The sequence below is a fragment of the Pleurodeles waltl genome, chromosome 3_1, assembly GCF_031143425.1.
Source record: "Pleurodeles waltl isolate 20211129_DDA chromosome 3_1, aPleWal1.hap1.20221129, whole genome shotgun sequence".
In the NCBI taxonomy this organism is placed as follows: domain Eukaryota; kingdom Metazoa; phylum Chordata; class Amphibia; order Caudata; family Salamandridae; genus Pleurodeles; species Pleurodeles waltl.
In genome coordinates, this window is record NC_090440.1 from 247,174,098 (window position 1) to 247,192,374 (window position 18,277).

An 18,277-nucleotide genomic window follows, 5' to 3' on the forward strand; every position below is an offset into this window, starting at 1 on the left:
CCATGTATCATTTTTACAGTATAAAGAAATTAAACCCCACACCGTTCTCACAAGTGACTCCTGTATACAGACAATATTACGTTATTTGAAAAGTTTGTGTTTTCTTTACAGACAATTGCATACCTTATTTATACTCATAATGGCCACGCCTACGATGTCACAACCGCCCCCCTTTTTGTCAGATAATGGGGACCCCATTCTTCCTTGGAAGCGCTGGAATAATCTGTTTGACTCATACCTTATAGCCATAGGAGGGGAAAAATTCTCTCCAGCTAGGAAACAAGCTGTTCTACTGCACAATCTAGGAATTGAAGGCAGAAACATTTATGATAGCCTTGAACCTCTAACTTTTGCGGGAGCAGAGGGTGAACCCAGGGACATGTACGAAATGTCTGTAGCAATGTTGGCAGCACATTTTGAATCAAAACTCAACGTTGTTTTAGAAAAGCATACATTTTTTGCCAGATCCCAAGGTAACACTGAAAGTGTTGGTAACTTTATCGCTGCATTACGTACTTTAGCGCACACTTGTGATTTTGGTGATATTACGGACTCCCTTATTCGTGACCAGTTGGTGTGTTGTAGTAACAACAAGAAAGTCCAAGAGATACTTTTGACAAAGAACCCCGATTTGAGGGAGGCCAATGCAATTGTTGAAGGTATGGAAAGCACCAGCAACTGGATCAAGGAGATGAATCACCCAGAAGGAGATAATTTGTGTACAGTACATTTATCACGAGTTCAGGAAGAGATACTAAAGGTCGGCAATGACAGTAAAGTACAGACATCAACCCAGGAAAAAAGGAGAGACACTAAACTTCTTTGTTGTTACCGCTGTGGCAACTCTGGACATACGGCGAATAGTTTAAATTGCTATGCACGCAATTCTCTGTGTAGGAAGTGTGGAAAGAAAGGCCACTATGCCAGGGTCTGCAACAATGACAAAAGCAGTATAGATTTAGTCACTGAGAATGTGAATAAGATGATCCTCTATGTAGAACAAGAGGTCAACCAGGTCGGGGCAGCTCTGGGATGGTGGATGAAGGACCTGTGATTATGCCTGACTGCACCATTAGTCTTGATGGCAGGACAGTTACTGTCCTAGCAGACTCTGGATCTCCCTACACCATGGTGGGTGAACAAAATTGGCAGACAATTTTTGGAAAGGATCCTGATCCCCTACTTAAACCCGATATTAACCCGGTCAGCTATGGGGGCGCTAGGATAGAGGTGATTGGGTATAGGGTCATGAACATCCAATTTCAAGATAAGACCACTATGGGAAAGGTTTATGTAGCCAAACAAGGTAATAATCTTTTAGGTTGGCATCACCAACGGGACATGGGCATTAAATTAGACCCTAATTCGGAACAACAAGTTCTGGTGGTACATAATAAGGAGGACCCTCTGGAGATTTGTAAAGAATTGCCAGGAGTGTTTAGTGGAAAACTGGGTTGCTTGGCTGACTTTGAACACAAGATCATACTGAAGAGAAATGCAGTTCCTGTTGTGCACAAGGTCAGAAGAGTACCTAAATTGATGTTAGAACCCCTCAGAGTGGAATTGGACACGTTGTTGAAGGCTGGGGTAATTGAAGAGATCGAATCTTCTGAATGGTTAGCCCCTGTTGTTTTAGCACCAAAGGATAATAGGAAGCAGATCTGCATGTGTGTAGACCTCAGGGATCTCAATAAGTATATATGGGTAGATCGCAAACCCTTACCTAATATCTCGGAAGAGTTGTCGTGTCTGGGTGGCTCGAAGGTGTTCAGTGTTTTAGATTTATCCTCGGCTTATCATCAGATCGTCCTGCACCCTGAGTCCAGACACCTCACCTCTTTTGTAACACCGTTGGGGGCCTACCAGTTCTTGAGAATGCCCTTAGGGCTGGCCTCTGCGGCCGCCTGTTTTCAACGTATCATGAAGAAGGTTCTTGTGGGCACTGGTACCTTGTGTTTCCAAGATGACATATTGGTTCATGGCAGAACTGTGTGTGAGCATGACAATATCCTTCGAGAAGTTTTAGGTAGGTTGGCCAAGGCCGGTCTTACTGTGAAGGAGGAAAAGTGTAAGTTTAAAGTTACTTCAGTCACTTATCTAGGCCATACCATTTCTAGTGAGGGAATCAGGCCCAAGTCGGAATTAGTTGATTCCATAGTCCGAGCACCTGAGCCTAAGGATAGAGATGGTGTGAGGTAATTTCTAGGATTAGCCGAGTATTACTCTAAATTCATTGCAAATTTTTCAAGTGTGACCCAACCCTTGAGAGCTCTGTTGAAGAAGGGGTGTGAGTTCAATTGGTCTGAGAAGAGTATGGCCGCGGTCACTTTTATAAAGGATTGCATTGGGAAAATACCCAACTTGGGACATTTTGATGTGTGTGCCAAAACCTTCTTGTATACAGACGCCAGCATCAAGGGTTTGGGAGCAGTTCTAACCCAAAGGGTAAACCAGGAAGAGAAAGTTATTGCCTTTGCCTCCCGTTCCCTCAAGGAGGATGAGCAACATTATTCGGTCATTGAAAGAGAGGCTCTTGCGTGCATGTGGGCTAGCAAGCATTTTAGATTTTATTTGTGGGGCTTACCTTTCATCATGAGGACAGATCACAGGCCTCTTATTCAAATGTTCTCTTCCAAGAAAGGGGAAGAATTAACCCCTAGGATAAGAAGATGGGTGGAAGGTTTGCTAGAGTACAATTTTGTTGTGGAATATATACCAGGGCCAAAGAATATAGTAGCAGATTTCCTTTCCCGATCCTCAATTGACAGTAGTGAAGAGCCTGAGGTTGAAGTAGTCAATTGGGTGAGGGAGAAAGCCACAAATGAGAAGAGTGGAAATCAGCGGTGGAGCGGGATCCTGACAGACATAAACTTCTTGAGTTCATTGTGAAGGGATGTCCGGAGTACATGTATATTTCGGACTCTCTGAAGGGATATTGGAATTTGAGGGATGAGCTCTCTTTATGTGGAGGTAAATTGTTTAGGGGTACTAAATCTGTACCTTCCAGAGACATGAGGGATAAAATCTTGAATCTGGCTCATGAGGGACACCTGGGTAGGAACCTGACTAAGTCCAGACTTAGGACAGCTTATTGGTGGCCTGGTTTGGATCATGATGCTGAGGCAGTGGTCAAAGACTGTGTAAGCTGTGCACGTAATGACAAAAGCAAAGTTGTAGCAAAAGCCCCACTTTCTCCACTTGTAATTCCTGATAAACCCTGGATGAAACTAGGGCTTGATTTAATGGGTCCTTTCCATCTTCTGCCAGCAAATGAGCACTACGTTATGCTCATGGTGGATTATGCGTCCAAATGGGTAGTGACCAAATGTGTGAATTCAATTGATACCAGAACTGTCATTAAGTTTTTGGAAGAGGAATTCTCTCGGGAAGGTTTACCCAGTCAATTGATCACTGACAATGGTGTACAATTGATATCTCAAGACATGAAGATCTTTTTGGATTCTTTAGCTATTGAACATTTAAGAACAGCATTGTACCAACCTCAGGCCAATGGTCTTGCTGAGCATATGAACAGAATGATGAAGTCTTGTGTGCAAGAAGCTATTGGAACCAGGGTTCCCTTGATTAATCTCCTCAGGGATTTGTGGTGGGCGTATCGCAATACTCCTAACAGTATCACCAATATTGCCCCTTTCGAGTATATGAGAGGCAGGTTGGGTTGTACTAAGCTATTCCCGGCATGGTTCCAGAATAGGGTGGTACAAAATTTATTTTGATTGGGGGAGATTTGACAAGGCACCCGAACTTAGAGAGAGGTATCAGAGCAAATACAAGTTGCGTTATGATTCCAAACACGGTGTTTCTAATGTTGAATGGAAGGTTAGTGACATGGTGTTGGTGAAGTGACTTGCACATGAGCGAATCAACGGAGGGGGAACTTTCAGTCTCAGATTCACTGGACTTGTCGATAACAACTAAAGATATAACTGTCAGTATAGCTAAGAGACTTCAAAACTACTCACCAATGGACCCTACTAGCTGTGAAGTACAGCTATCGATTTAACCACAGTATACTTGACAAAAAAAACGGAAGCCAGTTCAGCTAAGTCAAAGCTGTTCCTGACATTTGGATAATAAGTAAATCTGTATAGAGAACCTAGCCTTGCCCACGGCTTTCCCACACAATTGGGAAATAATGTAAGGGGGCTTTCACATGGTTAATCAAACTTGTTGGTGTCGAAAACTAGAAGGCCCCTTTCTACACCAAAAATACAGCATGTGGCCGAGAGGAAATAATAGCTAACAATAATCAGAAAATATAACCAGTAACATCCCCACAGCAGGGAGAGTGGAACAGCCACTCAAACAGTAATATGAAGGGTGAGCGAATAGTGGTCAACATCATCACACATAGAATGGCCTCCAAATTGGGAAGAGTGGATCTAAAATCAATTCAACAAAGAGCCACTTTAAAAACCTGTCAAAACTTTCAGCAAAGCGAGAATCCCTCCCATCTGAATGAGAAAATAATCCAGCAATCCTTCTAAACCAGAATATGGTTCTCAAGGCTTACATCATACGCTCAACAGAGGTAACATAATGAGATTACTCACAGAAATACCTGGTTTGAGTCATCGTAACCCCTTTGCTGCCAGGCCTTTTCCCCCTCAGGTGCCAGGCCTTTTTTTGGCTATTTGGGGCAGTTCACGCTTAAGCACTCATAACTTTTTGTCCACACAGGATACCCATGCCAAATGTGCATCCTTTTTCCCCAACATCCTAGGGATTCTAGAGTTACACTGGAGAACACCAAGAAATTAGGGAAAATACAGCGAAAAATGTTTGTTTTTTTTAAATGTGAAAAGGGGTTGCAGAAGAAAGCATGTGTTTTTTTCCCTGAAAATGGCATCAACAAAGGGTTTGCGGTGCTAAAATCCCCATCTTCCCAGCTTTCAGGATCAGGCAGACTTGAATTCAAAAAATCACATTTTTCAACACAATTATGGCATTTTACTGGGACATACCTTATTTTTACTATTTTTTGTGCTTTTAGCCTCCTTCGAGTTAGTGATAGATATGGGCATGAAACCTATGCTGGATCCCTGACAGCTAAACATTTCTACAAAGTAGACAAAAATCTTAATTCAGCAAGGGGTCATTTGTGTAGATCCTACATGGTTTTCCTACAGAAAATAACAGCTGAAATAAAAAATATTGAAATTGAGGTGAAAAAATCTGATTTGTATTCCACGTTTTACTCTGTAACTTTTTTCTGCAATGTCAGATTTTCAAAAGCAATATACTGTTACGTCTGCTGTACTCTTCAGGTTGAAGGGATATATAGGGGTAGTAGGTTCATCAAGAACTCTAGGTACCCAGAACCAATAAAGAAGCTGCACCTTGCAATTGGGTTTTATTGTATACCCGGTGTACAGCATTTCATGTAGTGAAATATAAAGAGTGAAAAATAGGTATTAAGGAAACCTTCGTATTTCAACAATGAGCACAAGATAAGGTGTTGATAAGCAGTGGTTATTTGTACATCTCTAAATTCTGGGGTCCCCATACTAGCATGTGAATTACAGGACATTTCTCAAACAGTCATCTTTTTTACACACTGTCTTACATTTTGAAGGAAAAAATGTTGAGAAAAACGAGGGGCAATAACACTTGTTCTTTAAATCTGTGTTCCCCCACATCTCCCGATAAAAATGGTACCTCACTTGCGTGCGTAGGCCTAATGCCAGCGACATGAAACACAACATGGATACATCACATTTTTACATTGAAATCTGACGTGTTTTTGGGAAAGTGCCTAGCTGTGGATTTTGGCCCTTAGCTCAGCCGGCACCTAGGGAAACCTACCAAACCTGTGCATTTTTAAAAAATAGACACCTTGGGGAATTCAGAATAGGGTGACTTGTGGGGTCACCAGGTTCTGTTATCCAGAATCCTTTGGAAACCTCAAAGTTTGGCAAACAAACACTTTTTCCTCATATTTTGGTGACAGAAAGTTCTGGAATCTGAGAGCAGCCAATAGGTGCAGAATGAAGAGGCCGGTGTATTTAGATGGTGTTCCCCTGGAGAGAGTGGGCACCTTCGATTACCTGGGCATTAAATTGGAAGACTCACATCATTGGCATGCTCAGCGCCAGAAATCCTTACTATGCCTGAAGCAAATAGCGGGCGGCATTGTAAGATTTGCTTCTAGATTTCTCAAATTTGCAATGTCTCCTGCCCTTGAAATATACAAATCTCAAGCTGGGGGGGGGTGCCTTTATGGTGCCGAACTCTGGGGCCATTGTAGTCTGATGAATTTGCCAAGGGCAGAAAACCAATTTTTGAAAATGTTGCTTAAAGTTCCCTCCAGCACTCCATCTCTGCCCATTCGAATGGACCTCAAAATTTTTTCTATTTCGCAGATTGCTGCTTTAAGGCCCTTGCTATTTTGGATTCGGCTTTGGTCAACAGATGCCCTATCTCCATTTCGCTACGGGCTTCTACCATTGGTGGGTCATAACACTATCATCAAAACCAAATGGTGTGCCTATGTTAAACAGTCTTTAACTCTCCTAGGTCTAGGGTCCTACTGGATGGACCCTTCCTCCATTCCCAAAAATGCTGCACATGTACTGAAGGATGCTTTTTGGCACAATGTTCAGATTATGCAATTTGCTAAGACTGTCCCGCTTTCTATGTCGGACAAGTTCTTATCAATCAAATGCCATTTTGAGCTCGACCCCTTCATGGATATTGCACTATCTCCATTCGCACGAGCTATTTTTGTTAGATTTAGAGTAGGGTCTCTCCCTTTATGTTCTTTGACGCCTAATTGGCGTAGTTCCACTAACAGATCCAAGTTTTGCCCATTGGGTTGTAAAAGTGAAGAGTCTGTTTCACATGTTCTTTTTTTCTGTCATGCATACCTCAAACAAAGAGCCCTTTGGATTATCCCGCTTTGTAAATCTATTGGCGTCAGGTCCCATCTTTATGCTGAGAAAATTCTAAAATCTGATTCATCCATCCAAGTAGTTTTTCCAGTGGCAAAATTTCTCGAAGCAATCTGGCGCCTTAGATTAGTTATTTTAAAGAAAAACACAGGGTAGTTAATTTTTATACTAATTTATGCATATCCATTTATTCGTGATGACCGATTTTACATCTCTCTTTTTAGCACAAAGTTATTTTTTTACTATATTATTGAGTATTTATGGATCCTGGGAAGTGCCCCCCTGTTGAGGGGACCCCCTTACTGTTAAGAGACTAATTTTTGATACTCTGGTTGGATCTTAACTCTTTTGTATTTTTTTATTTTTTTACTGTGCATGTACTTTTAGTGTCTTTAAATATTCAACTGTTATTGTCTGCACTGTACTTTTATGGTATGTTTTCTTATTTACCGAAATAAAGTTAAATGATGATGATGATGATGAGAGGAGCCACAAATTTCCTTCCACCCAGCATTCCCCCAAGTATCCCAATAAAAATGGTACCTCATTGTGTGGGTAGGCCTAGTGCCCGCAACAGGAAATGCCCAAAAACACAACATGGACACAACATATTTTCCCAGAGAAAACAGACCTGTTTTTTGCAAAGTGCTTAGCTGTGGATTTTGGGCTCTAGCTCAGCCAGAAGCTAGGGAAACCTACCAAACCTGTGCATTTTTTTAAAACTAGACACCTAGGGGAACCCGGGATGGGGTATCTTGTGGGACTCTCACCTGGTTCTGTTACCCAGAATCCTTAGCAAACCTCAAAATTTAGCAAAAAAAAAAACAACACTTCACGTTTTGGTGCTGCAAAGTTCTGGAATTTGAGGGGAGCCACAAACTTCTATCTACCCAGCGTTCCTCCAGGTCTTTCGATAAAAATGGTACCTCACTTGTGTGGGTAGACCTGTGCCTGCAACAGGAAATCCCCCAAAACACTATGTGGACACATCAAAATGATCAAATACAAAACTGCCTGTTTTTGTGGGGAGCACCTGCGTTTTTGGTCCTGGGCTCAGCAGCTATCTAGGGAAACATACAAAACCCAGACATTTCTGAAATCTAGACACCTGAGGGAGTCCAGAGAGGTGTGACTTGGGTGGATCCCCCAGTGTTTTCTTAACCAGAATCCTTAGCAAACCTCAAAGTTAGCAAATGAATCACATTTTCCCCACATTCCTATGTGGGATCACTGCAGTGTCACAAATTCCCTTCCATCCAACATACCCCTCAGTCTCCCAATGAAAATAATTTCACACTTGTGTAGGTGGGCCAAGTGCCTGTGACAAGGAAGAGCCAAAAACATGTCGAAAATGAGGGGGAGCCAAAGCGGGTCCAAACAAAAAAAACAGTTTTAGGCTGACAAGTGGGGCAGAATTTTTATCATGATATATGTGACAATGCTGGGTTGTAGGAATTTTGTGGATTCCGGAAGGTTCCATCACAAAAATGTGTAATTTCAAGCAAAGTTGGAGGTTTGCAGGGCATTATTGGTAAGAAAATGGTGTGGGGTGCATGTGAAGCACACCACCCTGGACTCACCTAGATGTTTAGTTTTCAGATGTGTCTAGGTCTAGGAGCGACCCTTGCGTGAAATTGGTGCAAAAAAATCCAAAAAAGCTCCCCATATGTCAAAAAATTAAAAAAAATAAAAAAATCCCTGGTGCCTAGTGGTTTCTGCCCCCCCTTCAGGGCAGATTGGCCTAATTAAAATAGGCTAGAGCTCTCCCTATGAGCAGGGTGCAGGATGAGTAGGTCTTGTCCTCGGCACACCCCCAACTGAGGACGAAAACAGCTCGTACCAGGCACCCGAGGGGTTAAATCATCTGACTTGTAATCAGTTTAATTAATTTATAATGAATACTATAAGCATTCAAAGCAAACCCTTACCCCATGGAGAACTGGAGACATGACATAGCAAAATTCAATTCTGAATTTCGAGCAACAATTTGAAACATGGGGTATTACACTATCAAAACCCTCTTCCTTTTTTGCAGACGACAATAGTAAAAACTGTCTCAGAAAGAGTCCCTGTGTTTTCAGTTTCACAGAGTATTCAAGGAACAGCTACTAGTTGGACACTAACAAAAAATTATCAGGCTAGTAAATTGAGTGTGGACAAGAAGAATTGGCTGTCCTCTGCTTTGAAAGGAGGCCCTAAGAAGAGTGACTCCCCTACCAAAACCTAAGGGAGCCCTTAGGAGATGTACTACATCTTCTATCATGGAATATCGCAGGGGCAACAGCCTTACTTCAAAACAGATTCTTTCCACAGAATTCGCAGAAATATTAAATTATCACTGCAGGAGACCTTCAATTGAAGCCTTGCCACTTGAAGGTTATATCCATTATCATGTCAAGGCCGTAAAATTGCAACACTATGGGAGATCTAAAGGGTGCCTTGTAATGAATGTATCAACAACATTAAACATCACCTCTGAATAGCTCCCATCATCGGACCCTGGGTTACAATTGGAGCAAGCACGTGATAAACCCAGTCCTACTGTTTATGCACATCCCAATCCAAATAAAAAGCAAGCGTTTTATGTAATGCTAATCTTCACTATAACGGAAACAAGTTCTGCACACCAAGCATGGGAGATAATCCTATCAGGGGAGTTTAACGCCAATTTGTTCGATGCACCTGATGAAAATGAAAAAGTATCGGCATAAAATCTATTCTGGAACATCCAATCACAGAGTTGTCCCTTATCAAAACGACGCAATGTCAAAGGAGAAAGGCTAATAACAGCTTTGGAATAGAGAGTTATAAACAGGAGATCATCTGTTCTCTCCCTCTCATTAATTCAATATTCAAGGAAATACTATATTAAATATATTACACTAAGGGGGTCATTCTGACCCTGGGGGTCATTGACCGCCAGGGCCAACGACCACGGAAGCACCGCCAACAGGCTGGCGGTGCTTCCTGGCCAATTCTGACCGCGGCGGTAAAACCGCGGTCAGAAAAGGGAAACCGGCGGTTCCCCGCCGGTTTTCCCCTGGCCAAAGGAATCCTCCATGGCGGCGCTGCAAGCAGCGCCGCCATGGGGATTCCGACCCCCTTCCCGCCAGCCTGTTCCTGGCGGGTGGCATGGGCAGTGCAGGGGCCCCCTAACAGGGCCCCAGCAAGATTTTCAGTGTCTGCCTGGCAGACACTGAAAATCGCGACGGGTGCCACTGCACCCGTCGCACCCCAGCAACTCCGCCGGCTCCATTCGGAGCCGGCTTCATCGTTGCTGGGTCTTTCCCGCTGGGCCGGCGGGCGGCCTTTTGGCGGTCGCCCGCCGGCCCAGCGGGAAAGTCAGAATGACTGCCGCGGTCATTTGACCGCGGTGCGGTCTTCTGGCGGTCTCTGCCCGGCGGGCAGCGCCCGGCGCCCGCCGGGGTCGGAATGACCCCCTGAGTGATTATTCTTATCAGCCGCTCACAGTGGGTGTAAGTGCCCCAGTGGAAATTTGCATATTAAAATCAACTAATTTAAGGCGCACGAGGTGACTGGCCTGTCCCGCTTAGCAAAGGAGCTATTAGAGGCAAGTACTGCAACTACAAATAATCAGATAGATGCATGGATCGATTTCGCAGTTTGCTTGATATTGCATGCACCCCCAGTGAAGAACAAAAAGTGACAACGAGGTAAACGGTGCATAGGCCACTCTTTCAAAAGCCAAACCTTAAAGAGGGAACTAAGGAAGTCAATCAGAAACCTGAAGACAATGAACACACAGCCTACGACACGGGGGAACGTAAAAAGATTGAGGAAACAATATAAAAAGCAGCGCTAAGAAGACCAGGAATCAAAGACAGACGTGTTCTGGGCAAAATTAATTTTAGTGCAAAGCAGGCTAAATCCAGGTCATTTTGGGAGATTATATTAATAGGCCGATGTTTGATTGTGCTTCCTCTCTTGAGGCTTTGGATACAGGTGACCTCACAAGACTCCTAAACAATGAGAGGGTCCACACCATCCGTATAAGGCTTGGTGCTGAAATATAGAAGGAACCCCTAAGTTGTTAGTGCTTGATGAAGGTAACCAAAAAGGCGGGGAAACAATTACAAATGACATAAACAATACAGAAGGCACAGGAAACGTTGAGTTCAGTGTATCATTGGATAGCAAGCGCTGTTTGATTGAGCATGAACAACAGTTTGACTCACCTAAGGAGGTTAAAAAAGTAATAATAGAGGGCAGAGAAATTTAGCGCCCAGGCCAAACGGCATCACAAAAGGCATCTTTAAGATGGACCCTCAGTACTGGGCAAGTCCATTGTCTGCTTTATATGAAGAGATCGAACTAAATGCGTCATCCGGAAGAGCTGAAGAGGCTCCATAATAAATCTAGTTTTCAAAGGTGGGGGTCAAACCAATTCAGCCAATCATAGGCTCTTAGCACTAATAGACTCAGAAGCGTTTCTAATCCTAGCAGACCTCATCTAGTGGTTTAACGAGAACAACTTGGTCCCAGACAGTTAAACAGGATTCAGAAGAGGGTTTGTACAGCTACGGACATCTTAGCAATTTTCCTACTAGCAGACAAATGCAAGAAAATGCAAAAAAAGATGATACTTTGCTTTATAGATTTCAAAGCAGCATTCGACCATGTAGATCACAGGATCTTGAGGAGAAAACTAAGGAAAAAGAACATCCCAGCTGGGACGCTACAAGCCATGAAACTTTTGTATACATAAACCTGCATTCAGGTCAAGGTGGGAGATGGTATAAGGCTTTCAAGGAGGATCGCTATGGAAAAAGGTCTGAAACAGGGGTGTGTGCTGGTGCCATATCTCTGTAACCTGTTCATGTCTGATCTATCACCAAGGTTAGACCAAGTAAATTTGCATCCCCCACTACTAGGCCCCTTAGGTCTATCACATATTTCCTATGCAGATGATGTTGTATTACTTAGTTTAACAAAAGTCAGATTTCAAAGATTATTCATAGAACTGAAAAACGATGTTAGTGTTAAGAACACATCCAAAACTAAAACAATGACTATTAGGAACTGACAAGGCCCCCCGGTCAAAATCAAACTGGACGAAACGCTGCTGGAGGAAATTAAAAGTTTTAAATACCTGAGAGTATACATAGACAACAGAGCAAATTTCCTTGGGCAGAAACAGTGCATGACCAAGAAAGGAAATGCCCTGATCTTTGCACTTTGCACACTTGCCAGAAACTGGAAGGCCTCTCTTTTAAGCCATTACTGTCAGTAATAGAAGCCAAATTGCTGCCAACTGTGGCATATGCAAGTGTTTCTATGGGTGGGAAAGACGCATCCTTTCTGGACAGACAGCAGGTCACCGCATATAAGCGAGTGTTCGGGTCCTCAAAAATGCTTCTGTGGTGCAAATTCAATTGCAATTTGGGCTTACTCGCAAGGTACTTGGGAGAATGTACACCACTATAAAGTGCTGATACAAAATAAGGTTAAATCAGAGAAGTGTACTAAACAAGTCACTTTGGTTAGTCCTGGATAAAAGCCCTCAGTCTACGTACCATAAATATCTCTATGCAGCACTAAAACAGAAAAATATAGCTGAATTCTGGAAAAACAAGCTTCCCATTTTGACTGTTAGGCAAGTGGTAAATAAAGTCGCACAAATGCATTCGTACCTGGATGATAAAATGAGCCTCGCCTGTCGCTCGTGTGCCTGGATAGTCCTTAAGGACTATGACAGGCTTAAACCAGCCCCATATTTAAGTCTCACATTCGTGGCGCTCATAAAGAGAAAGTTGATGGCGATTCCTTTTGGCCAATTATCGTCGGTGAATCAACCGTCCTGGAAAGGCAATGGTCCTTGTTCATGCAGACTTTGTTGATCTAAGAAGGAGGACTTAATACATCTGATTTGTATATGGCCCTTTCTAAAAATGCATGTATCACTCTACTAAAAAAGAGTTTTAACACTGGGGACATACAAACATGTAGGGCTGCCATAATAAAGAGTCCTTATACTGCTGATCCCTCATTGGACTGCAAGCTGATGAAATATTTGTTGTTACATGAAAAGGCAGTACAGCCAACACTATGAAGGAACTAGGAATGAATCCTAATGCCAACCACCTGAAAGGTAGGATGCCGGCACTATTGCACTTTATTATTGGACTACCATGTCTGTTAACTAAATTGATGTTGCCTAGTACTGTAGCGCTTCTGTTACATTTTATAAAGCTCTGTGATGGACCAGATGATGAAAAGGACACTGAACTATGCCACACTGAGGGTGGCACTATTGCATTTTAATATTATACTATATTGACTATTAACTGAATTAATGCTAATTGTATGGTCAAGTACTGTAGAGGCTCTGTTGCATTTTATAAAGCTTTGCTATGATCTGATGATAAAAAGCATATTTAATTGTGCTGACAGTAAAGAGCTCAGCAGAGGTCAATCTGGTGGGGACCCTCTGATAAGTGTTTATGCTAATTGGAGGGTGGGTGAATGCAGATACTATTGTACATTATTAATGGACTACACTGTCTAGTAACTAAATTGGTGCTTATCTTTTAGTTTAGTACTGTTGTGAATCTTTTGCATTTCAAAAAAACATAGCTCACTATCTATGTATTTGAATCAATATTAGCTATTTATAAGTTTAAATATTATTGATATGGTTTTAATTAACAGAAACAATAAAGAATTTTGATTTTGAATTTTGAAAAGTGGTAGACTTGGGAATGTGTCAAAATGCTATGCCTTCCCAGGTGAAGTGTAACAGGGAGAAATATCTTTGTTTCACCTCAGCACTTCCTGCTCCTATGTGGAGCACACATAGAAAGAGGAAAATGCCTCAGGGGATTATGTTTGCTCAGGAAGGTGCCCCTTCTGCACAAAACAATCCTCTTTACAACACAGGCATACAAGCACCATGTTGTATGGGTGCCTGCATTAGGGCTAGGCAGCCAAAATGGTGCCTATGCAGGAACAAAGGCAGGAATGTGCTGTATTATTTTAGATGCAGTGCATCGCTGTCCTTTCCCGGTCATGCAGCACAGCAAAGTGGCTTGCTGTGGTGGTGACAATTTTTTTATTTGCCCCAAATTATTTAACACCCTCTGGGGTATTAGTATCTAGGATTTTTTTTAATGTTTAAAACACCAATACAAAAGAGTCCCCTTGTTCTATAAAATACATAGGCTCATCAAGAAAAAAATCTATATTTATTTAGCAGGTCCTGTTCACCACCAAAAATGTTACTGTGTTTGAAAACACCAGAACACCATTGTATTAACACCTCCCCTGCGACCTTTCAGATTAAAACAAATTGTGTGAAACACATTCAGTGCTACATTCTATAGAGAACAATCCCCATGTACACGCTCCTAGTCATAAAAACATTTTCCAGATATGTGATAAAAAAAATTAAAATTACAGCTATTTTGTGATGTGTCCATGATTTAAATGTGAACGTTTGTGAATTACGAGGTTCTTTCGTGTACAGTCATTATATGTTGTCATTTCAAGGGGGCCATGCCCCCACTAAATATGTATTGCAGGCTATAGGCATGCCCGCCATGCATCTATGGATGGCATTTGTCAATGTAATTGTGTTGATTAATCTTTAATATTCTTTTTGCATGCATGTATGAATGAACACTCCAACATAGTTGCAGTAGTGTGAGGTAGGAACAGGTTCAAAGCTTTATTTTGAAGATCTCATTATCCGTAGTTGGATCTGGGTTGCTCCTGCTCCATGGGCTCCATAGAACATGCAGTAATGTGTAATGTTTGTCCATACACCATTTTTCATTTTTAAATTATTATATGAATAGGTCTGCTGTTGCTACCAATCTCTAGAATCCATGGCATGTGCAGAAATCTATTTTCCCTGCAATATTTTTAAACAAAAGTCCTTTACACAGTTTAACAGGAACAGTGTAAACTGTGTTTTACTAAGCTCTCAGTCTTAAATAATACACCTGCAGGGAAGTACATCTTATTCAACTCTGTGGACAATGGAAGACTCTTGTTGTTTGTATGGTCTTCAATCTAATGGGTGTACATCATTTTACAAATGTGTTTGAAAGAAAGTGCTCTTTTAACCTTTCTACTTAATGTTTTTCCCTTTGCTTGATCTGAATTTACTTTCTGGGGGGTATCTTTAATGGATAAACAAATGGAGATCAATTCCTCAGGTATTTGTATACTACTCTTTCATGTTGTTGTAATTTTCCTCACAATAAATGAGTATTCATATACAAGATGCAAATAGAAAGGTCTGTGCCCTCCACACAAGTTAACCAATAGGTCATTGGACATGTGTGAGCTAATTTACAAAGGCAAGCAGGAGTATGTAAAAGAGTTATCCTCTAATACCACATCCTGTACCTATACACTTTTTGTGAATAATTATAAAACCATTGACTTTATTTCCCTAAATTCCTTTCAATTTAAAGTGCATGAAATATCTTTACAAGTCTTTATTTAAACAGCTTTCTCCTATTTTATTCAAATGCGTGTTTAAATTAAAACTACCACTGGCTGTGTGTAGATGATTATAAAGGTCCTTAATTCTTAGTTTATACTAACATATGCTTTATAAATGACTTGTGTCCATACTTTCTATTTCATTGTTTCTATTTATTGTTTACTTAAGAAGTGACAGCATGGATGTTGTGCAATTTGTCACAGTTACAAGTATTAATGAAATTGCCAGATCAATATTGAAATACCACAACTATATATATGTTCTAAGTATGTGCCTGTTTCATAGGTTAATATTTTCTATCATAATATCATGATATTACAAGTTTCAAAAACATTAAAAAACAGTCATACCTCTAATGTTTTGAAATCGTATTTCACACATTTTTTGATTTCTCTTTCCATACTAAAGTGCACATTTTAGAACTTATTTTCTTAAATGTTCTTTCATAAGATTTAAAAAAAAAGTCTTCACCAAGTTACAACACTGTTAAGCCAGATCTATTGGTTTTGTAAATTCTTGTTCTAATTTACCATACAAAGAGAATTCAGACAGTGATATCTCCTGTAAATGCACTTAGCAGTTTAATTGCCAATCGGCCGCCATGAATGGATCAACTAAATGCTTTCAAAGTTAAACCATTATTTCCTGTCTTTACAGGTGTGGAAGTGCCTGAAGTGCTCAATCAGATGTGCAGAAGAGTTTCCTTTTTAAATGTGGATGACATACATAGGTATGCAATCAGACATCATGCACTATGAAATTCCTAAACACTGTACATAAAGCAGGTATTGATTGTGGAGCCAAAAGGATGAACACGTTTTTCTGTCATGGATCATGGTGAAATAAGTTCTGTATTAATGGAGGAATCACAAACTAAATAAGAACAAGTGTAGTATGAAACAGTGAACAGTTTGTAGCAGCACTGAATGGATTAAATGCTACCCTTGTTTTAGTGAGAAACAAAGATTATAGCCAATGTAGCAAGACACCCTGCAGTGAGAACCATACACTTTCTTGCTGAAAAGACAAAGGTTTAACCACGCCTCCCATGAAATGTAAAAATTCTCCTTTACCTCCAAATTCAATAAAAGGCACAGGTCTCGGGCCTTCCAGTTTGTTAAATTAGCAACTATTAGCAAATCAACAGGTTAAAAAACAGTTTCCACGTGTCTGTACAGCAAAGACAAAATCCAGCTAAATCATGAACATAGAAACAGTACTAGTTTGATATTGTGGAACTTTAGGAAGCCGTTAGAGGATCAAGCTTATCGGAATTCATTTCCTGTTAATGTTGTACATTAGGTTATCTTAATTCCCTCAGTTTTTGCCATACCACTAATCTGTTGTGTATATACATGTACACATTAGTAGAGATCAGTATGGACCTCATGGTCACCAAGTTTTTGTTGTTTTGAGTTTCCCAACTCGATCATGAATGTAGAAGCAATACTTTTTCATTATTACGCGGAACTATCAATGTCATTGTTTGTAAAATCTGTTACTGTCATCTATGGAATATACCTCCCCATATTCATTTTCATACCATTTGTCTGTTATTCCAAACCTGCAAAACCATGTCAGATGAATATATGTTGGACTTGGCCCTCTCTGCAGGGTCACCTTAAAACCTTTTGCTCCTCTTAGTTTGCTGAATTCATTTTGTTGGCTTTAGGACTCTGTGCACTTTACTACAGCTAATGAGTGGTAAAATGGTTGTCCGCTCTCCCTAAACTATGGTAAAAATGGCTGACACTGGATTTACATATTTATTCGCCTATAAGCCCCGAGTAAAGTGGTATACCATATACCCAGGACTTGTAAATGAAATGCTACTAGTGAGTCTGCAGCACTCATTGTGCCACCCACTTAAAACATGTCCAGGTCCTGCCATTCCAGCCTAAATGCAGTTTTAAACTGCCATTTCGGTGTGGTGATATAACCACCTTGCCAAGCCTTAAACTCCTCTTTTATTGCTTATGTCACTCCTAAATTAGGCACAAGATAGCCCGTAGGGCAGGGTGCATTGTAATTAAAAGGTTGGGCTTGTACTTTAACATTTTACAAGTCCTGGTAGTGAAAACTTTGTTTTTCACTACTGTGTGGCTTTCCTCCACCATAGGATAAAAGTGTGTTGCCTTATTACATGTAATAAGTGCTAAGGTTTGATTAGGAACAGGTAAGCAATTCATGCTTGAGAAATTGTAATTGAAATTCCTCTTTAATGGTAAAGTTGAATATTAAGTTACAATTTTCAAAATGTTAATTGTAGAAAGTTGGCATATTCCGGCATTAACTATTTGGTGCCTGCAGCCTACTCCTTCATCACATGAATGGATATAACTGATAGTTGGACTTTTTTTTATTGCTCCCACACAGCAACACAATACAGTGATTAGGTGTGCCTTGATAGGCCATCAGCTGGGAACAGCCACTTTTGCAATTGAATAAGCTGTGCCCTGCCTTCACGCAAGGGATGTGTCACTCCTGCATTGTTCGTGCAGCAAGCTTGGAGCCAGGGCAGGGGAGTCAGGGAACATTAAGGACTTAAAAGAGAATCCTCTAGAAACTTCTCCTACTTCAAAGGAGTCAGCAGGTAGAAATTCAGGACCCTCAGACCCATTATTCAGTATTCAGTATCAACAACACCATTGGAAATACTGGCTCTGCTGGCGGGACCCCAGCCACCTTTTCCACCGTGCAGATTTGGGTGTGCCTTACCACCAAGCCAAATGTGGCGGTCCAACTTCCACACCTGTTGGAGGGGAAATGAGATAAAAACGTACCTTTTTTCCCGATTCCACTTCCATTTTCTACTGAACACGACTGGACATGACCTGCAGTTGCTGCTGCCACTGACCCACAAAGAAAATACTCAAAGGTAGGGAACCCGCATTGC

At 41.2% G+C, this 18,277-nt stretch overlaps 1 protein-coding gene across 3 annotated transcripts in view; it reads left to right on the forward strand.

Moving 5' to 3' along the window:
• Positions 1-18,277, forward strand: part of LOC138283999 (dual oxidase 1-like) — a 785,394-nt gene that overhangs the window by 624,557 nt on the left and 142,560 nt on the right. For all 3 annotated transcript variants that reach the window (XM_069222331.1, XM_069222330.1, XM_069222332.1), the window contains exon 22: positions 16,039-16,111. In XM_069222331.1, coding sequence (XP_069078432.1) covers positions 16,039-16,111 — 73 coding nt within the window. The remainder of the gene's footprint in view (positions 1-16,038; positions 16,112-18,277) is intronic.